General features: G+C 44.6%; 1 protein-coding gene across 1 annotated transcript; it reads right to left on the bottom strand.

Annotated features, from left to right (window-relative positions):
- Positions 1-192: 192 nt before the first annotated feature.
- On the bottom strand, positions 193-12,578 carry LOC307042159 (uncharacterized protein). Its single transcript, XM_079685885.1, has 2 exons — positions 12,562-12,578; positions 193-5,821 (listed from the first exon to the last, which is right to left on the bottom strand). Exon 2 carries the CDS (start codon positions 5,089-5,091, stop codon positions 4,033-4,035), a length of 1,059 nt encoding a protein of 352 aa, XP_079542011.1. The 5' UTR covers positions 5,092-5,821; positions 12,562-12,578; the 3' UTR covers positions 193-4,032.
- Between the last annotated feature and the right edge of the window lie 10,266 nt (positions 12,579-22,844).

Raw genomic sequence — 22,844 nt, 5'->3', positions numbered from 1 at the left:
TATCTCCGCGAGTTCGTATAATTGAGTGATAATGAAGGGTGCCCTTCGATTCTGTGTCATCTCACGATGTGAAACGATGGGTTGTTGGATGTGCAAAGATAAATAATAAGGTTTTGTGAGTGAATTTCGGTGCAGTCATCTGTCAGCATTTTCGCTCGTTGCTAATTCAGAGGCTCAGCGTTAGCATTGTGGGTTTTTTTATTTGAATTTTTTTTTAAATGATCAGTGTTACAACCCGGCTCCTGGGCTGTAACAAAAAGCAGGGAGGCGAGACAAGGGTTGTAAATAAAGAAGCCGTTTATTTTAAATGCCACACAATGATCCAGCAGCACCAGCAACAGATCCCCGAAGCTGGCCCGGCGTGAGTGCCCAGAGGAGTGAGACAGACGTAACCGGCTGGGCTCCTCTTGAACGCTTCCGGCCAGGTGTAGCTCATCAACAGCTGCAGCTGGAAACTGCAATCAAACACACACACATCCAGACGGCACCCCACGTGGTGTGGAGGGGTCGTCAAACTCCCCCCCATAAGAAAGGAGTTCCCCTAAGAACACCGTTAATTACCAAACAGCTAGGAGCTCCTCTCCGATATTCCCATCTCATCAGCTCCGGCTCCCGAAGAGACATTTCAGAAGCTCGGAGCTCTAGACAACGCATCGGCTACCACGTTATCCGAACCTTTAATGTGGCGAATGTCCAGGCAATAGGCCTGTAGATACACCATCCACTGCATTAACCTACGATTTGGGCAAAAAACTGAGTTCAAGAAAGTGATGGGGTTATGGTCTGTGTACACAACCAGCGGAACACTAGAGCCTACATACACATCAAAATGCTGTAATGCCCAGATGAGCGCGAGGGTTTCCTTTTCGATTACCGAGTAGTTCAACTGAAACGAGTTAAACTTCTTGGAATAGAAACTCACGGGGCGGTCCACCCCATTACCATCAGCTTGGAACAGTACGGCTCCTGTCCCGACATCATTTGCATCCACATGCAGTTGAAAAGGTCGAACCATGCAAGGAGCGGCCAGCACAGGAGGTGAAGACAGAACAGACTTGACATTACCAAAAGCCTGCTGGCACACGTCTGACCAAACATACCGGGCCTTCCCTTTCAGCAAATCGGTCAGGGGAGCTACCACAGTTGAAAAGTTCTTACAAAAATTGCGATAATACCCAACTAACCCAAGGAACCGCTGAAGTTCCTTTTTGGTAGTAGGAACTGGGTACTTGGTTATCGCACTTACTTTGGCCTCGACGGCACACACTGTCCCCTGCCCTACCACTTTTTCCGAGGTAAGTGACGGTGGCCTTTGCAATGTCACACTTTGCCGAGTTCACCGTCAGGCACGCTTCACTCAACCGGTCAAACAGTCTCTTAATACGGGCCAAATGTTCCTCCCACGTATCGCTATAGATCACAACGTCATCCAAGTACACGTCACAACCTTCCAACCCCGACACCACCCTGTTCATAAGTCGCTGAAATGTGGAGGGAGCATTACGCAGACCAAAACTCATCACATTGTAGGAATATAATCCTGAGGGTGTAATAAAGGCAGAGATCTCCTTGGCCCTTTGAGAGAGTGGAACCTGCCAGTAACCCTTTAGAAGGTCAAATTTGCTCACAAACTGCGCAGAACCAACCTGATCAATACAATCCTCCATACGAGGCAGTGGATATGCATCCGGTTTAGTAACAGCGTTAACCTTCCGATAATCTGTGCAAAACCTTGGATTTTTATCAGATTTCTCCACAAGCAGACATGGTGATGCCCAGCTAGAACAAGACGGTTCGGCGATGCCATTTTCGAGCATGTACTTGATTTCCGTGTCCATTACCTGGCGTTTTACCTCAGACACATGATAGAAACGCTGGCGAATGGGATGCGCACCCTCCACATCTATATCGTGCACTAACATGTGTGTTCGGCCAGGTGTATCACTGAATAGACACAGATTACTACGAATCAGAGCAGTCAACTCAACCCTTTTTTCTGCCGACAAATGACCCAACAGTGACTCCAGATTCTGCAAAGTTTCAGTATTTTTCAACCTTCCCCACAACAAGCTCTCATCAGGTGCTGTAACCCCATCATCTTCACCTCAGAAGAACTGACTCCCCACTGCCGCTGCTGCTGAGAGAGGTCTAACCTCACCACCATAGTACGACTTCAGCAGGTTTACATGGCAGAGCTGAGTGGCTTTTCTACGCTTCGGCGTGGACTGGAGTACATTTTGGTCAGATACCTGCTCGAGTACTGTGAAAGGGCCAGAAAACTTTGCCTGAAACGGCGAATTAACCATTGGCAACAAAGCCAGGACCTGATCACCAGGACTAAACGAGCGCTGCTCGGTTTTCCGGTCATACAGACGCTTCATCTTTCCCTGGGCGGACGACAACTTATCCTTGGCCATCTCTGCAGCTGAATACAACCGATGCCGGAACCCGTTTACATAGTCAACCAGATTCCTAGGGGTTTCTGACGGCGTGACAGCATCGCTCAACAGTGCAAGCGGCCCACGCACTCTGTGGCCAAAAACAAGTTAATTAGGGCTAAACCCTGTAATCTCCTGCACAACTTCTCTTGCCGCTAACATGGCAGCCCTTCCTCCCAATCCTGATTCATCTCCACACAATAACCCCGTAACAGAGACTTCAGAGACTGATGGAACTTCTCTAACACTCCTTGGCTCTGTGGGTGATATGCAGAAGACTGCTTATGCTGGACCTTCAACTGCTTCACCACCTGCGCAAAAAGATGTGATGAGAAGTTTGAACCCTGATCGCTCTGAATAACTCTTGGGATTCCAAAGGTTGACATGAACCGTGTCAGGGCTTTAACAACTGACCTTGTGGTGATGGAACGCAGCGGGTACGCAGCTAGATACCTTGTGCTTTGACACATCACAGTAAGCAAAAAATTGCTACCTGCTTTAGAACGAGGTAAAGGCCCAACGCAATCAATAATCAAATACTCAAAAGCCTGCATTACCGCTGGGATGGGAGACAATGGAGCGGATTTCACTTTCTGATTTGGCTTACCCGTTATTTGGCACGTGTGACACGATTTAATATACTGAGACACATCTTTCCTTAAAAGAGGTAAAAAAAAATACCGCAAGATGTAGTTAGAGGTTTTACGGACGCCCAGGTGTCCCGATTGATCATGTGCGGTCCTAAGGACCTCCTCCCGAAATGTTAACGGGACCACAACCTGAAACACTGGCTCACCGATGAAATCCTCCCCATGTGATAACCATTTCCTGACCAGCAGCTCCCCCTGCAGTGCTCTTTCCATCCTCAGTGGAGAGAACCGCCTCAAAGAACCGACTGAGGGAGACGTCAGCCTTCTGTTCTACCCCCAACTCACTGCGGGAGACAGACAACAATGAGTCAGCAACAACCACACAATTTACATCAATCGCATCCTCCTCAGATTCCTCTTGGACACGGCTCCCAGACCGTGTCACCGCACAAGCTACAAACACATCAGGAAAACACCTAGCGATCTCATCGGGGTAACCAGTCTCGGAGGGTGAAGATGACACTACCGGAGGTGGAGGACCATCAGCCCATACCCGGCTGCCAGCCAGGCCGTTCCCCGGGATGATATACACACCTTCAATCGGCAGTACAGTACGGACTCCCATGATGACCTCCCCCTGTACCAAATCAGAGTTAAGCACAACCAAATGCAGAGGAACAGGCACAATATTCATCCCCATACCTCGCTTCAGGACAAAATCCCCAGTTACAGAGTTGTGTGAAAATGATAACACAGAGCTCAAAATGTAGGAATCATATGCTGCCGTGTCCCTCAAAATTCTTACCGGCACCCTAACGTCACCCCCCACCAGTGACATGTACCCATTTGACATAAACGCAGAGAAATCCGGTTCCTTCAACCCGCATGGCTCATTAACCTGCTGACAGGGAGAGACGACAGGGACAGGTTTTACAGACACCGCACAAGCAGCAGAGTTACCCTGGCCTACATGGTTCCCCCTGCTAGCATTAGCTTTGGGACAGTCAACCTTCCACTGCCCTCTCCCCCTGCAGAAATGACATATCCGAATCACACTGTGCCTGACCTCGCATCATACGTTCAGGTCTACCCCAGGTTGACTTATTTTTCTCCTCCCATCTACCTCCTGCACGATACATACCCCCTTCATCCTGGACCCTGAAGTCGCGGCCGCCCCTGTGCGTTAGCACATAATATTCTGCCAGAGCAGCAGCCTCTGCAGCAGTTTTTACCTTTCGCTCGCTGATGTAAACCGCAATGTGGCTGGGCACAGAATTTTTAAATTGCTCCAACACCATCAACTCACATAATGCGACATACGTATCCACTTTCAAGGAGTTACACCACCTACCGAAAGAGGTAACCAGGTCCCTGGCAAACTCAACATGTGTCTGCTTGTCAGACATCTCCCAGGACCAAAACCTCTGTCGATAGGCCTCAGGGACCAACTCGTAAGCCTTCAACACAGCAGTTTTGACCATACGATACACTTTGCTGTCTGCCACCGTTAAAGCAGAATAAGCTTCCTGGGCCCTACCTGTTAGCACACACTGCAGCAATAAGGTGCTATTAGCCTCTGACCATTCTCTGCTCTCAGCCACCCGCTCAAATAAGGAGAAAAATGTATCTGGATCCCGCTCATTGAATTGAGGCACAACCCGCAGATTACCGGCAACGTCAAAAAGAGCAACTCCACCAGGGAAATTAGAGGCCTGACTTGCACCACCAACAGGAAAACCCAACCTCCGCTCCTCTAACTCAAGCCTCTTAATTTCCAGCTGCAACACCAACAGTCTCTCTCTCTGCTCAAAAGTTAGGTCCGTATCACGGCAGCCAGACATGTTGACACTGTCTCTGCCAGGATCAACAGTATCTTTTCCCCCTTTGAAAACACCTTGCTCGAACAGATTTTCTCTAACAATCCCTCTTATGTTTTCCTTCATTCTTTTATCCCCGACATCCAAACGAAAATGTTCAGCAACACTGACCAGCTGCTCAGGTGAGAAACCCTGCAGTAGCTCCTCTGTAGGCGCTCTCACAAACTCCTCCACACTGTCCATCATAGCACACTGTATGCACGCTAACGCTACTACACAGCCTTCACGCTACCGCAGCCTGTCCCTCTAACTGCCTCACAGTACCTGTCTAAACTCCCCGCTAGTCTTCAGGTGCTAGTTATGGCGGGTACTTACGCACTAAATACCGTAAGCTCGGCGAAGCGACCAGAAAACCGGCAACTCCACCTGCAGCCTCGGCGTGCTCCCGAGCTAATAGCTCTAACCACTTTCACACCGCACTAACAGCCCCCCCTACGACCTCCAAGGGAGACCGTACTATACCTAACAGGGACAGATACCACGGTAACTAATACTGATACTGTGTTCGTACTCGCTGCCATACAATCCCTGTGCATTAACACTGCAAAACACTCACCCCCGTAACGCTACTCCCAAACAATCAGCTGCACTCAATGACAACAGCAGCTGCGCGAAATCCATCCCCACAACGGACATCCAGTTTGCACCATAGACTGTTTCCCAGGTCCAAAGCAACGAGCCCCCATCTGTTACAACCCGGCTCCTGGGCTGTAACAAAAAGCAGGGAGGCGAGATGAGGGTTGTAAATAAAGAAGCCGTTTATTTTAAATGTCACATAATGATCCAGCAGCACCAGCAACAGATCCCCGAAGCTGGCCCGGCGTGAATGCCCAGAGGAGTGAGACAGACGTAACCGGCTGGGCTCCTCTTGAAGGCTTCCGGCCAGGTGTAGCTCATCAACAGCTGCAGCTGGAACCTGCAATCAAACACAAACACACACACATCCAGACGGCACCCCACGTGGTGTGGAGGGGTCGTCACATCAGTTAGATGAGTTTCTTCCCGTTACTTAAAACATTCGTAGTTTATTAAATGAACATGCCCTCAGACACTGTTTCCTGCAAGATGTTGCGGCAGTGCCCCGGTACCGGGGTCTCTTGGGCTTAACATGTTAACTTAAAGTATTCTTTAATGTTTCAATAAAGGTTCATTCGTTTTTCTCTTTTGCACATCCAATATCTTTGGACATCCTCCACTAGCTGTTTTATTGTAGAGATCACTACAGTATCTTCTTGATATTTTCTATTCTATATTTCTATCATTGACCTTCTACTTTCCCCCTATTTTGTATGTAGGCTACTCTTAATATTGAAATGTTTTCATCAAATATAACATATATAACAACAACAAAATTCAATAACGTGCTTTAACCACTAGGCGGTGCGGGTTAAAAAAACAGTGGTCTAGTTAATAAAACATAATAATATCAAACATAATATTACTATTAATTTTATTGGGAAATAAAAACAGAATGGTAAAGAAAAATACAGTTTCAGTCTCTCGATTTGAAGCTTATGCATTGTACCATGAACCTGTATAGACCTGTAACAGTCAACTGCATGAGGAGTTGGAAAGGTAGTCTCTGAAGATGTTACAAATAACACACAGCATTCAATGCCATAATAACTTTGTATTATTAGTGCAGGACACTTATGTATGTATAACATCTGAAGAAGTGTAGTTTTATTCATGTTTTCACATAATTTTACAGGATATTGCTATACTATTTCACATATTGTACTTCTATAGAACTACAATATGTGAAATATTATAGCTGATAATGTATATATATTAGTGGTGGGCCGTTATCGGCGTTAACGTGCTGCGTTAACGTGAGACTCTTGTCGGCGATAAAAAAAAATATCGCCGTTAATCTATTCTCAAAGTTGGGTTGGGAGCTGGGTCTATACTACGCAAGCTATGATGACTTTCACCTTGATAATTTAGCCCGGATGTATACCTAGCCGAATTGCACTGTAGGGGGCGAGATCGAGTCTTTGACCTGTGTTTCTTCTACGGTCTATGGATCTGACCCCGGTCAAATCAGCCACATTAAGCGTGACATGCTAACATGGATACAGCAGGTATGAAGCCGCCGGGTTTGCTTCAGGGGAAATTTATTTTTAAGAAGCTTCCCGATGGAAACCTCGACAAAAATAAGGTTGTTTGCACCTTGTGCAATGCGGAATTAGTTTACTGTAGGAGTTCATCCAGTCTCAAGTACCACCTAAACGCAAAGCATCCCTTAGCTAATGCGGAAGATGCCGACCAGCACGCAGAAGAGAAAGCTACGAAAGTTGAGAAGATGGTAGAGGCGAGGTCTGTAGCACTGACTGGGGACCATTGGACGTCCGTTAACAACGACAACTACATCGGCGTTACAGTACACCTCATCGATGCTAGCTGGGAACTTCACTCCTTCGCTTTAGGTATGCTACTGTTAGAAATTAAAATCAATGTTTTAATGGGGAAATGTAGTTTAAACATGCCGTCAGTTTTAATGCTCTTTTATACTGAAAAAACTGAAATTCTTGTGCACAAGCAGTTAAGCTTTTATTCTGAAAATCCTTCATCTACGGTTAGCATTTAGCATGTGGCTAATATACGATTTCCTGAAGAGGTGAATTTAGTAGCGAAATGATATAGAGTGGTGCAAACCGAAGCCTACTGACTTAACACTACAACTATAGATGTCGAGATACTACCATGCTGAATATTAAATGAAGGTACAGTTTATTTGAATACATTATTGTTTACAGACGAGTAGCATGTGACAACATCCGGAATGACCGGAAATCAAACGAGCCGAGAAGTATTGTTTAGAGTATTGATTACAGCGTTTAGAATGTGTTAAATGAAAAGTGATGAAAGAGAATATGAGGAGAAACGGCGTGTTAAGCATATAGTGAATGTGAAAAGAACCTATCCTCTGTTTAAATGCAATAACGGACATTGGAGACGAGGCGAGCCGGCTGGCGGGGAGGAGCCAGCAGAGGATATATAACAGCACCGGAGGAGAGATCCATTCTCTTCTCTTCCCTATCGAGAGCCAGATCACAGCTGTTTGTCTGACTGAACAATATCATGCTTGTGACCAACCCGCGCCTTTTTTAATTAAAGTACCCAATTGAACTTTCACAGAGACTCCATTTAGTCTCCTTTTAAAGCTTCTCTCCTGGACGGGAGAATAACGAACACAGTTAACACTACGTTATGTCATTTTAAATTACATAATTTAATTTCGTAGCCTTTTAATTACCACCACGTTATGTTTGGAATTAATCTAGATTAATCTAGATTAATTCCAAGAATACAGTGAGATTAATCTAGATTAAAAAAATTAATCTATGCCCACCACTAATATATATATAAATATATCAAATATATGATATATATAAAGTAATATATCAGATATAAATGATTATACACTTTAATATCTGATTTGTAAAACATCACACACAGAAACGTATATCCATCATTTAATGGTAAGCTATTGAAATTGTAATTCTATAGATGTGTCTCCCATCACCCAAATCCCCTGACTATTCTCTCAACTCAGTATTTACATTCTTTGATTCAAAGAAAATCAGCAATATAAAACTACAAGTCCTTTTCTATGAGCTGTGCACCGTTATGGTGTAAATATAACCTATCTACCAATTGGATGAAATATAAAAGTCAGCCGAATTAGTATTGATACTGCGAGGAGACGTATTTTGTGAAAAGAAATGTAAGATGTTGTTTAATTGTTGATATATTTATGATCCACGTCACATATTCAGTTTTGGTGGCATTTCTTCCAGTTTGTCCAGAAGTCTTCTCATCAGGGCTCTATAAATAAAGAACTACGGCAGATGTGTAATATTTAATGCAGCCGAACCGTGTATTACAATGCAGTTATGTGATGACTTCCAAAGAGAAAAGCAAGAACACTCGGAATAAAGTATTATTATTATTATTATTTTTTATGTTTTCGGATATCATATCGCATTAACACCATATCCCAACGAGCTTCAAGCTGAGGATCTTGGGTAATCTGTTTAGTGGGTTTGTGGTGTGTATCGCTCGAAAGGTCCCTTATAGGCCTACGTCTGTTTCCGGTGACTTTATTTACGGCTAGAAAGCATGCTAAAAAGCCCAAAATTATAGAATTGAACTAATAAATAAAAACCAGGATAATTGCGTGTTATTGTTAAGTAAATAACAGTGTGTTATTTAAAAAAGAATAACAAATTAGAAGGAAAAAAAGATTTTAAAAAATACAGATTTCAGTATTTTAAGTATATTTTCCTCACATACGGCGAAAAAAAGTCCGACATTATACGATTTAAAACAAAAACAAATAAATAAAAAGATAAAACACTGGCATGTAATTTACGTTGGAATAAATAGAATTGTTTTGAATAATAGATGAGAATAAAATCTACGTCACTTTACAGCCCCGCCCACTTTTTGGGAAACTAACGCTGTCATTTGAACGGCGATCAAGCCTGAAGCCACAGTGATCTATGGGCTCAGAACAGTCTCATAATACAAACATGCACACAGAAGGATTCACACTTGTATTTAATGATCCACAAAAGGATTCACACTTGTATTGCCGGATCCACACTCGTGTTTTTCAATGCACACACAAATGTGTTCCGTTTCATATACATGTAAATGAAATCCAAAAGTTGTACATATGTATTTTTGATCCTCACATATTTGTTTTCCTTTTAAATCCCCTGAACCTGCAAACACAAACCGATTTCTGTGCATGGATCGCTGTGCATTCGTGTGTGGGTTTTTTGAGACTCCCCTGATGGTCAGCCGATTCGTACTTGTAATTTATTCTATCTATAGCCAATCAGATGTCTCCTCAATTCTAAGCCAATCACATGAGCGCGCCCCCACGAGGGTATGATTTATTGCGTTCATGACACTTCCTATACGCATTTTGCGCTGTCCGGTCTACTTGCTAAACAGAGGGCGGAGCATCAGGTGATCATGCAGAGCTGCATGTCTCCGTCAGACTCAGCAGCTGATCTGATCTCTCTTGCGTGCAGTTATACTTCACTTGCGTTTATGTCCATATATCGATTAGATCCAGCTCTCCTGATCGGCCTTTACAGAGAGCACCGATAAAACTATTAAGAGCGAATATCGGCCGATAATGACCGGCGGTGTTTTAATGTTTGAGGTGCAATAAACGACACAGCAGCTTTTTTGCAAGTTAAAACATTTTAATTTAACCATATATCGAGCACGATTCTCGATTTCAAATGTGTGCTCTCAAATGATATTTATAAATGACTATTATCATTATTGTAAGCAAGACAATAAATGGCAAAGATATGTAGAAAATAAACTTATTTAAGATACGTTCATAACAAACGTAACGTGGGAGAAAATATTTTTCTAGAAGATATGTAGAAAATAAACGTATTTGAGATACGTTCATAACAAACGTAACTAGGGAGAAAATATGTTTCTAGCTAAACGTAATTGAGAATGCAGTTTAGTTCTGTGGGAACGTCATTTTTAGGAGACAGGGTTGGATTTTCTTTGTATGAATTTATGTTTCCTCCAATCACAGAGCTTGTTGACTTATCAGGTTTGTCGCAAAGCGGACAGGCATCGTCACAACAATAGCTGGGGATTGTGGGTAGTGTAGTCTCTTTGGCGCTCCACATTTCAGAGAAAACAAATTGTTTCTCAGAATGGAAGGGGAAAAACACAAAAACATTGTACACAATTTAAACCTATCAATGTCGTTTAATTAACAAAGATAATATGGTGTTTTTGAGTTGATGAATAGCGGAGATATCACTGTCAAATCAATCGACAGTAAGGAGAATACTTACTTCCGGGTGTACAATTCTCCGTTATCCAATGGGAATGGACACTCACATTGCTTTTAACAGCCGCTAACATAAATGGATGCGGTACTTCCCTAACCCCTAGATTCCACCAGGTCCGTCTGCGGCGCGTTACGGGCGCGTTACGGCTGCGCCGCGGTGCTCACGGTGATTGCGGCCACTCTAGTCAATGGGTGCTATTCCACCACACGTGGCGCGTTAGGGCCCTGAAGCGTCCCAGAAGCGCCTTGGTGCACGGCTCCTCTAAAATTATGAATCCTATTTTTGGCGCGGCGCATCCGTAACGTAAGGTCTGGCAGGCAGGAAGTGGAACGTTCAGAGCATATATGGCATATATATATATATATATATTTATATATATATACACACACAAAAACTAATTGTGCAGACCCTATCCCTCCGTCCCTCCGTAGTCTTTCAAGTAGGAGGATAAATGCCAGCGTTCTCCTCCGGTTTACAGGCACTTTGTCAGTTATATATATAGAATAATTATGATGATGAATGCATGTTTTTACCACTAAAATACAGCAACAAATCTTTGATTCATGTCGTTTATAACTGGAATATTACAACTATTATTAACTTTGTCTGTACAAAGTAGCCTGTCCAGGAAATATGCCCAAATCAACAAAAACTGCGAGCCGGCAGGCAAGACGCTCCGCTTCTGAAATACTTCTGAAATGCTTCTGAAACGCGCCCGCTAGGGTATGACGCCGGACCAAAACCGCAGCGCAGCCGTAACGCGCCGCAGATGGACCCGGTGGAATCTAGGGGTAAAAGAGTCAAATACCGCCGCCGATGGTAATACATTGCAATCAGTTGAAAGCTCTTTGCGTCCGTTTATGAAGCTGAATGAGCCTCGGACCACCGGCCACAGGCCACAGGGCCACCGGACCCTGACCAAGCGTCGCTCCTGGACGTTTAGGGAGTGAGACTGTGTTGTTATTTTTGAATATACGACCCTCCGTAGCATTTGCATTCAAGGTCGAAAACTTTAAAACTTGATTATAGGTCGTAATAAGCGCTTGAACAATCAACCTATTTGGTCTATTTAAACAATACACACTGTGCAACGAATATTTGTTTGACTAATGCCATTCTGATTCCCATTTTGTGCATTACATTAAAATATAAATGCACATGTAGCGTGGTACAGAGTGAAGTAGCCCTCCACTACACATTTAATTTGCAAGTCTTTTATTTTGTTCTGCAAAGAGCAAAAATATGTATCTTATTATCACAGTTCGCCACACACACACACACACACACACACACACACACACACACACACACACACACACACACACACACACACACACACACACACACACACACACACACACACACACACACACACACACACAGTGACTTCACTCAAGTGTGTGTTTACGTTCTCTGAATGTATTCACTATACTAACACAGAAACATAATGAACATTTGCATCAACATCCAAACAATAATCATGTCTATTGCATTGCTATTCCAAACCAGTTTCATCTTGTACATTCAATATCAATGATGTATCTCTTTTAACTTATTTATTTATTTACAGTATCTATTAACTATACACGAGCAGTCCGGGCTCTTTAGACCGGCTCATTGTTCTACTCTCTCGCCTCACGCTCGCTCAAGCTAACTAGGCCACCAGTGCTAACTACTGGCTAGCCATTTTCAGTACGCAGTTGCTGAACAAGTAAAGTTCATAAACACTACTACATAAAATCCAACCGGGATCATAAACTCACACATAACATATTCACCCATCAATTACACAATTCCAACTCTCCGTTCTCACCTGCAAAGAGCAAAAATATGTATCTTATTATCATAGTTCGCCACATACACACACCGTGACTTCACTCAAGTGTGTGTTTACGTTCTCTGAATGTATTCACGCGAGACTTCTCTTTGTCCCCGAACACAGTGTATCGAACGCGCCCTCTGCTGGTCGGAGTTAGACACTACATATACTGCTAGATAACACTACATTTATCAAACAATAAACCAACCATTCCTTATCAGAAAACACACAGACAATTCTTACCACACTCTGAACATGAGCTGTACTAAATGCAAATCATGTTAACCATGTAATTACTAATACTGTAGGTATATCAACCCACTGATGGCTCTGTATGCCACACTCTCCCCCCCAATAATAAATGTCTCCGGACATTTCAGATACCCAAAGTGTACCTTTGCACACATTGAATTTCCACACTGAAAACATGGTCTTACTTATTTTAAAGTGGTACTTGACTTTCAATTAAATTAGTACCCATTTATCCAAGTATCTGACCCACTTAGATCTATACCACTAAACATCAGTTACTGTACTCTGGATCCCAATCAGATCAACTCTCAAATGTAACAGAACTCATATCGGCCTCAGTTCTTTTAGTCTGTTACCAGTCTCTTCTTTTGTACAGTACCAGTGCAATATGTTTTCCCGGAATTATCTCTTCTTCACAGTCCATATAATTTCAGCATTCTACTTTTCAGAGTCCATTTTCTCCGAACTAGGATAATGTTAGTGTAATGTGAGTTCAACCCATTACCTCAACGTCTAGTGATGCCCACGGTCGCCACATGACCGGTGGGTTGCAGGTTGGTGACATACTCACGACGTGCAGACTCTCGGCTCCCACTTCCTCCCACGTCGGCTCACCCAAAGCGTTGTAGGTCAGCTTTCGGGGGCGGTGCCTGTGTCGCTGCGGGTAGCTGGTCGCTGGCGGAGGGTCAGGATCATCTTCCTCTGATGACTCTTGTAGACTTTCACCAGGCTCTGCCGTTCCGTTCTCACCATCTCCATCAGCTGTGATGCCTCTGTTGTCAGTCTCTGTCTCCTCTTGAGCAACCGTTGCATCTTCCAGATCTGGAGCTCCTTGTTGCATCGTCAGAGCTGGTGCAAATGGCTCTGCCTCTGGATTCAAATCTGCAACTGGATTCAACTCTGCAGCTCTCTGACTTAGTTCTTGGTCGTAAGGGAAACAGCACACCAGCTCAACTTCATCACTGCTTTCGCTGTCTGAATCTTCCTCTGGTTCGCCGGTTTGGTGTTGTCTTGTTCTTGTCCGTGTCTGTATTTTCCTCTCTTGTTTTGCAGGGGCGGGTTCCGGTTTCCCCAAGGGCAGACTGTCACATGGGAGTAGGAGGTTCCTGTGCAATACGCGACTCTTACCTCCTCTCTTTGGTGCTACTTCATACACCGGGCTGTCACTGCTCCTTCTCTTCACCACCACATGCACTTTAGTTTCCCAGTAGGACCGCAGTTTACCAGGGCCGCCCCTCTCTGACAGGTTACGCACGAGCACCCGTCCACCAAGTTGCAGGTCGGCTCCGTGTGCTCTTTTGTCATAGCCTTTCTTGCCCCGTAGAGCTTCCGGGCCGCTGTTTTAGATGCGATCTCATAGGCTTGTCGCATTCGGTTTTGCCAGTTCTGTACATATTCAGTGTAAGTCTCTTTTGCTCTCTGGGCTGAAGGTTGGAAAAGCAGGTCTACTGGCAAACGAGGTGACCTTCCGTAGAGCAAGTAGTAGGGAGAGAACCCTGTGACCCCACTGCGGGTGCAGTTGTACGCGTGCACCAGTTTTGCCAATGAGCTCTTCCAATCAGCCTTCTGTTCACTTGTGAGGGCGCGGAGCATTGATAAGATAGTTCTATTGAACCGTTCACACTTCCCGTTGCCTTGGGGGTCGTAACATGTTGTGTGGGACCCCCGCACGTCACAGCTCTTCTGTAGTTGGTCCATCAACTGGTTGTCAAACTCTCTCCCCATGTCGTGGTGAATTCTCTCTGGAAATCCGACGCGGAGTGCAAACTCATTGAATAGCTTGTCAACAACAGTTTTAGCAGATTTGTCTTTCGTGGCGTAGGCTTGGGCGAAACCCGTGAAATGATCGATCACAATGAGAATGTACTCAAACCCCTGTTTGCATGTCTCTAAGTGTAAGAAGTCAATGCATACTAGCTCACCTGGGCGTGTTGTGACAATGGTTTTCACGGGAGCCCTGGTTGCTTTGTGAGGTCGCTTTGCCTTGAGACACTCACACTCTTGGGTGGCAAACTGTTCTATGTCAGAGTACATACGAGCCCAATAGAATCGATCTTGGATCAGGTTCAAAGTTCTCTCGACCCCGAGGTGTCCCATTTCTCTATGAAGCTCGTGGAATACTGTTTGACGATGCTCTTTTGGGAGGACAAGCTGTTGTTTATCTCCTACTTTCCTAAAGAGAATTCCCTCCTCATTGACATTCAACTTTGCCCACTGTCTCATTAATACTCTGACGTCCGCCGGTTCTGCTTTCAGAGCTCTCCTGGACGGGTGCTGATTGTCCCTCTTATAATGCAGAACTTGGCCTATGACAGGATCTCTCTCCTGACTGTCTCGTATCTGTTCTGGTGTCAGGGACTTGGATCGAGGGTGTGCACTCGCATCTTTCACTAAGTATAGTGTCTCTATGGGGACTGTTGCTACCCAGACCGAGGGGGTGTCTCCCTGCACACTGACTCCCTGCACTGCTGCACTGAACACCTCCCGACCCACCTCCTCTGTACACTGTGTCATGAACGCATTAATGTCTAATGGCATGCGGGATAGGCCATCCGCATCTGCGTTACTCTTTCCCGGCCTATACTTAATGGAAAAGTCAAACTCAGACATCTCCCCCACCCACCTGTGACATGTAGCATTAAGCTTAGCTGTTGAGAGGATATAGGTTAAGGGATTGTTATCTGTATATACTACAAAGTGTGGGGCATGATAAAGATAATCCCGAAACCGTTCACATATTGCTAAAAACTCTAATTTTCCCGAGTGCATGTGATAGTTATTTTCCGGTGGTGTTAGAGTCCTAGAACCATAGCCTATAACTACCATCTTACCATTCTGTCTCTGATACAGTACTGCTCCCAATCCCTCCTGGGATGCGTCTGTGTGGAGAACGAATGGTTGGGTCATCTCTGGGTACCCCAGAAGGGGAGGCTCTACCAGCTTGTCTATGAGAGAGTTCAATGTCCTTTGGTGGTTATCTGTCCATTGTATAGGAGTGTTAGGTGGGAGGTTCCCTTTCTTCCTGGTAGTGGCCCTGCCCTTCTCTCTGTTCATTTGATCAGGTGTTGTTGAGAGCAGGTGGTAGAGAGGCTAGGTTTTTCTGGAGAAGTTTGGGATGTATGTTCGGTAGTATGAAAGGAATCCCATTACTCTTCTCAGCTCTCTCACTGGTGTAGGCGCTTTCTCCTTTAAGGCTTGGACTGGAGCCACCTCAGATGGGTCCATAGTGTAGCCCTGTCCAGACACCATCCGTCCCAGAAATCTCACCGTCCTCTTCAACACCTCACACTTGCGGGGGCTGAGTTTAACCCTGTGCCCCTGATATCTCTGTAACACAGTTCTCAGGTGCTCAATGTGGTCCTCAAAGCTGGAGCTATGGACCAGATTGCCGTCCAGATACGGTTGACACATTTCATCTCTCAAGCCACGCAAACAATCTTCCATGTTCCTCTGGAATTCCGCGGGCGCCGCACTCAACCCGAACGGGATTCGGACCCACTGGTACAGACCCCAGGGGGTTATGAAAGCTATCAGGGGCTGGCTCTCCTTGTCCTGGAACCCCTGGTGATAGGTCTTCCCCTGGTCCAGTACAGAGAAACAGGAGCTGCCAGTGAGGGAGTCCAGCATGTCCTGGATTCTGGGTATGGGGTGGCGATCAGGAACTGACTTTTTGTTCAGTTCTCTGTAGTCACAACACAGTCTTAAAGTCCCATCCTTCTTCCGTACGCACACGACCGGTGAGGCGTACGGAGAGTGTGAAGGAGTAATCCAGCCCCGATTCAATAAATCCTGGATATACTCTTTCACCTCCTGGTGTAGTGGCTTTGGGACTGCCATATACGTTTTTCTTACTGGGGTAGTGTCGTGCAGCGTGATGTGGAGTTTCAGTGAGGGGATTGAGCCGATGTCGTCATTGTCGTATGCGAACGCGTGACACTCCTCTCTCAGCAGCTGTTTTGTGATCCTCTTTTGCTCCTTGTTTAAGTGACTAAGGTCGACCGGAGTGTCCCACCAGGCTGGTATATGTTTTTTTTAGTTGTCTCCTGGGGCTGATGCGGTGTTCGTTGGTGATTTTAATCCCTCTCCTCCGGTTATCTGCTCAACAATGGCCGCATAGGCGGTTTTGACTGTTTGCAGGTAACCAACCACAGTGCGCTGAGTCAGGGTTACATTGTATTTGTTTGTGTTGGCGATGGGGACTGGTACATAACCTGACCTTTTTCTGGGGACCCTGACTAGACCCTCCTCTATCACCACCCCTTCTAGCAATGTCGGCTCTACACTTGGGACTAGAAGCAGGTCTTGGCCATGATACTGAGTCCCAGTGTTGACATTCACATACACTGTGGTGATCTGTTCAGCGCCCAGAGTGATTGTTATTTTTCCTGTGTGTATAATTCCTACATCTTCCTCACTAATAGGGGCATGGATAAGCTGAAGCACTGCTTGTGCTGTCTTGACTGTTATCTGGAAGGCTTGACACACAGTATGGATGGTCTCTGTCTTTGTTGTCTGACTACCCTCTCCTGTTATTTCCTCTATCACGTTGTAGCCAATTATGGGCTCCGCTGCTACGTGTGGGTCACTTGACACTAAAATAGGTACTAGAAGTGGCTTTGTCCTGGCGGATTCTTTCCCTAGTCTAAACTCTACCTCCACCCAGCCCATGAAAGGAATCTCAGTCTGGTTGGCTGCCACTCCCAACAAAATGTCTGAGCCTAACAATTCACTGAGAGGTCGCACCGTACTGTGTGGTAAGTGCGGCTTTCTCCATTCTTCATTAATGATGGTCGCCTGCGCGCCTGAGTCCCATAATGCTACTACTGGAACCGAATCCAGTGTGCAGTGGATAGTGTGTCTCTTCGCAATCAACTTGATGAGTTTTTCCTTGCGTCGTGGTGGGAGGTAGTTGACTGATGAGATTTGAGGCGGTGTGGGAGGGGGGACAGCTTGCTGCATGTTGAGACTGGATGATTCACGGGCTTGTTTCCCTGCTGCTCTCTGGCCCGTCGACATCCTCTGGAGAGATGCCCCTCTTGCCCACACTTAAAGCATTGTCTGCAGGAGTCACCATTCTGAGCTTCCTGACACGCCCTACAACCCCTGGGCCGACTACGGCTGGGTGTGAACGTTTTCTCTGTCGGTCTAGCTTGTGTGGCCTCCACTGTCTGTAGCATCAACTTCTTAATTTCTAGAACCTCCGCCCTGAGCACTCCTATTGGGTCTGTCTCTTTCTTGGGTCCCTGACCTTTTCTTACTCTTCCCCCCTGCTTCACGGTGAGTAACAGTGTCAACTGCTGCCGCTGAGGCGTCAGGTGGATACACCTACGCCTGCACTTCACTGACTTTTGGGGGCTTGTTTATGACTCACTTTCTCAGTTTTATTTGTCTTTCTTGTTCTAAGTTTGCAGCCTCACTGATTCGCTCAATTAACACCTCATCTGTGACAGTACGGTCACTGAGATACGGCTTGAACTGGAACTTAACCACATCACTGTAAAGACCAGTCTCTATGGAGCGGAGGAATTTTTTCTGAATTAGCGCTGGGCTAAACTGCTCACCTTCCTCACCTGCATCATCATCAATGGCTTTTCTCATTAGCTTCTCTTTCAGTTCTATTGCTCTGAATAAGAAATTCTGCGCTGACTCCTTTGGATCTTGTGTCATGTTCATCAGGCGATGCAGTAGGTCGGAGGAGGAGGAGGAGTCCACTTTGTAGTGACCCTTGAGTATGGTCTTGAGGGTGTGCAGCGTCAGCTCTCGCTTTATTTCCAACATCTCCTGCAGATGAAGACCTGGGCTCACAGCACGTGTGACTGCTTCAATAATCTCCGCTTCTCCATGTCCTTTCCGCTGTCCAGACTCGATCTGGTTGATGAGGCTTGTGTAGGACAATTTGTCCTTTTGCCCCGCTTCACCAATCTTTCCAATTATCCGGAACTCCCGCCTCAGCCTCACCTCGGGCAGTCTGATTGGTGCTGTGGTGGCAGTCCTTGTGTCCTCTACCTTTGCGGTCACGCTGGCAGGCGCAGTGTCTCCTCCTGCTGCTTGTGTCTCCTCCTGCTGCTTGTGTCTTCCGCTTGATCTTTTCCTCCAACGCCCCGATTTCCTCTTCCATCTGCTGCTGTAACTTCTGGTACTGCATTTTCAACTTCTCTAACTCACTTGTCTCCTGAATTACAATCTCAGCCTCAGTTTCCCCCGGTGTCGGCTTCAGAGAGGCCAGGTAGGACAGCACATGCTGCAGATACTGCTGATACGACTCTGCGGACTCTTCATCCTCCTCGATTTCGTCTAACGTCGTCTCCACCAACCTTTTGAGGGTGCGTCTTGTTTTGCTGGCAAACCCCCCAACAGGTGCGTTACACTTTAGATGCTCACACAGGGAAATGAGCTCCCTCTCCTCCAGCGTCAGCAGTATCCTGCTTACTTCGTCCCTTGCTTCCTCCATGGTCCTCCTCTGCTCGTCCATCTATGCTTCTATGCGGCTGGGCGTGGGGCTGAATCTAACCATCCTCTGCTACCAAAGTATGTAGCGTGGTACAGAGTGAAGTAGCCCTCCACTACAGATTTAATTTGAAAGTCTTTTATTTTGTTCTGCAAAGAGCAAAAATATGAATCTTATTATCACAGTTCGCCACACACACACACACACACACACACACACACACACACACACACACACACACACACACACACACACACACACACACACACACACACACACACACACACACACACACACACACACACACACACACACACACACCGTGACTTCACTCAAGTGTGTGTTTACGTTCTCTGAATGTATTCACTATACTAACACAGAAACATAATGAACATTTGCATCAACATCCAAACAATAATCATGTCTATTGCATTGCTATTCCAAACCAGTTCAATCAATCAATCAATCAATCAATCAATGTTTATTTATATAGCCCAATATCACAAATGTTACATTTGTCTCAGTGGATTTCACAGTTTGTACAGAATATCAGTAGGACAATACGACACCCTCTGTCCTTAGACCCTCACATCGTACAAGGAAAAATTTCCAGAGAAAACCCACAGTTTAAAGGGAAAAATGGGAGAAACCTCAGGGAGAGCAAAAGAGGAGGGATCCCTCTCCCAGGACGGACAGACGTGCAATAGATGCCGTGTGTAAATTGAAAAGATAATACATTTGCAACATAGGTAGTCCAAATGTTTGGAAATGCATGTGTGTATAATAGGAAGATGAATCCATGAGTATATCCATCCAGGACTTATGATCCAGGACCACAGCCACAACTCAAGATCCAGGACTCGCAATCCATGACACAGGACCGCAGGATCATCCATGACTCCGGATCCTGGTGTATATAGACACCAAAAAGAAAGAAATTTGGGGAAGCTGGGTTAATCGGAACATGAGAGTACACAGGTATAGACAGAGAGAAGGAAGAAGTAAGATGTCCCCCGACAAACTAAGCCTATATCAGCAAAACTAGGGGCTGAATCTAATCAGCCCTAACTATAAGCTTTATCAAAAAGGAAGGTCTTAAGCGCACTCTTAAAAACGGATAGGGTGTCTGCCGTCCGAACACAAACTGGAAGCTGATTCCACAAAAGTGGAGCTTGATAAGAAAAGGCTCTGGCTCCCATTGTACTTTTAGAGACTCTAGGAACAACCAACAACCCTGCATTCTTGGAACGCAATGCCCTAGTAGGACAATAGGGTATAATGAGTTCTTTAAGGTAAGATGGCGCCTGCCCATTAAGGGCTTTGTAGGCGAGAAGAAGAATTTTAAATTCTATCCTGTGTTCTATAGGGAGCCAGTGTAAGGCAGCCAGAACAGGAGTAATGTGGTCACTTTTCCTAACTCTGGTTAGTACACGAGCTGCAGCATTTTGAATCAGCTGAAGCGACTTGACTGACTTCTTGGTACACCCTGATAATAAGGAGTTACAATAATCCAGCCTTGAAGTAACAAATGCATGGACTAGTTTCTCTGCATCGTTTTGAGGCAAGATATGCCTGATTTTTAGCAATGTTACGTAGATGGAAGTAGGCGGTCCTTGAAATTGATTTTATGTGGGTGTTAAAGGATAAATCCTGATCAAATATAACACCAAGATTCCATACAGTCTCACTGGAGTTCAAATTAATGCCATCCATAGTTAATATATCTTTAGATAATTTGTTTCGTAGATTCTTCGGGCCAAGTACAATAACTTCAGTTTTGGTCGTGTTTAACATCAAAAAATTTAAGGTCAACCACGTTTTTAAGTCCTTGAGGCAGTCTTGAATTTTATTTAGATGATTAATTTCATCAGGCTTGATTGATAAATATAGTTGAGTATCATCCGCATAACAATGAAAGTTTACAGAATGATTCCTTATAATATTGCCTAACGGAAGCATATATAGTGTGAACAAAATAGGTCCAAGCACTGAGCCCTGTGGCACTCCATGGCTAACTTTGGTTTGCATGGAAGATTCATCGTTGACACGTACAAACTGAGAGCGTTCAGATAGATAGGACCTAAACCAGCCTAAAGCAGTTCCCTGTATGCCAACTAAGTGCTCTAGTCTTTGCAATAGGATTTCATGGTCGATGGTATCAAATGCAGCACTAAGATCGAGCAAAACAAGAATAGAGACAAGTCCCTTGTCAGAGGCTATTAGATTTTGATGTGACTTTAACCAGAGCTGTCTCTGTGATATCTTGTGTTCTAAAGTCAGACTGAAAATCTTCAAATAAATCATTGTTTTTTAAGTAATCACACAGCTGTTTTGCGACTGCTTTCTCAAGAATTTTTGAGAGGAACGGAAGATTAGAAATAGGTCTATAGTTGGCTAAAACCTCTGGATCGAGGTTGTGCTTTTTAAGAAGCGGTTTTATCACTGCTACTTTGAATGATTGTGGAACATAGCCTGATAATAAAGACATATTCATAATATTTAATAAAGAAGTGCTAATTAATGGAAAAACTTCTTTTAACAGCTTAGTTGGAATCGGGTCTAAGATACACGTTGATGGTTTAGAAGAGAGAATCATTGAATTTAATTATTCAAGGTTTATGGCTGAAAAGCATTTTAGTTTACTATCTAGTGCAGGGGTCTGCAACCTTTTTGACCAAAAGAGCCATTTTGCTCCTTTTTCCAAAACATTTTTTTGTCTGGAGCCGCAAAACATATTTCATAGCTTGATAGCTAATAAAGTTGTATTTATTGTTATATCAGACAAAAACTACAGATTTTTTGCATTTATTAGGCTATTTATTACATTATATAAAACTGTTAACCTCTAATAAGAAACAAAGAACTCCTATAAGGAGAATTAAAAATAATACACAGGCCTACTTTAAAATAAATTAAACACAGCACTTGGGGAGTCCTCTACACATTTGAAGGGAATTTTTTTTTTTAAATGGGCCCACTTTGAAATAAATAAAACATATAGCTGCACCCTAAAAAGAGTTAAAGGTAGGGTAGGCAAGAATGGAGAAACCAGCTCGAGTGCACTAGAATTTGAAAGTACACAACCGGAAAAAATATGCCTCTTCCTTCAGACTTTCTTACAGAGTCCCTCCTCCAACACACACGAACGCGCATCATCAATGAGGCCACGAGATAAGTTTGTGCACAGATGGAAGGCTGACGGCCATCCAGTTATTTTAGCCGGGCCGGCTAAAATGATTGGTCGTGCTTTTTACAGCGCTACGGCTTCCAGAGATTAATTTTTGTATGTATTTATTGTAAAAGCATTTAATATATTCATTGCTATCGGGACGTTAAGAGCATTCCATGGAATATAACAAAAAGTGTTTTCTGAAATAAATTACATACCCCATTGAATTATGACTGAAGATTGTCAGCTGTCTTCCTCTCCCTTGTTGTTCCTCGATACCTAAAAGCTGCAGCACCATTGACAACTTCTCTCTACATATCAAACATACCGGTAAACCAGCATCGTTTGCTGTGAAAGCATATAACTCTGTCCACACAGAATTAAATCCTGTGTTACTCCGGTACTTTT

Source organism: Notothenia rossii (assembly GCF_949606895.1).
Source record: "Notothenia rossii genome assembly, chromosome: 6".
Taxonomy (NCBI): Eukaryota; Metazoa; Chordata; class Actinopteri; order Perciformes; family Nototheniidae; genus Notothenia; species Notothenia rossii.
Note: the sequence above shows the minus strand (reverse complement) of the source record. Positions and strands in the feature narration are given on the sequence as shown.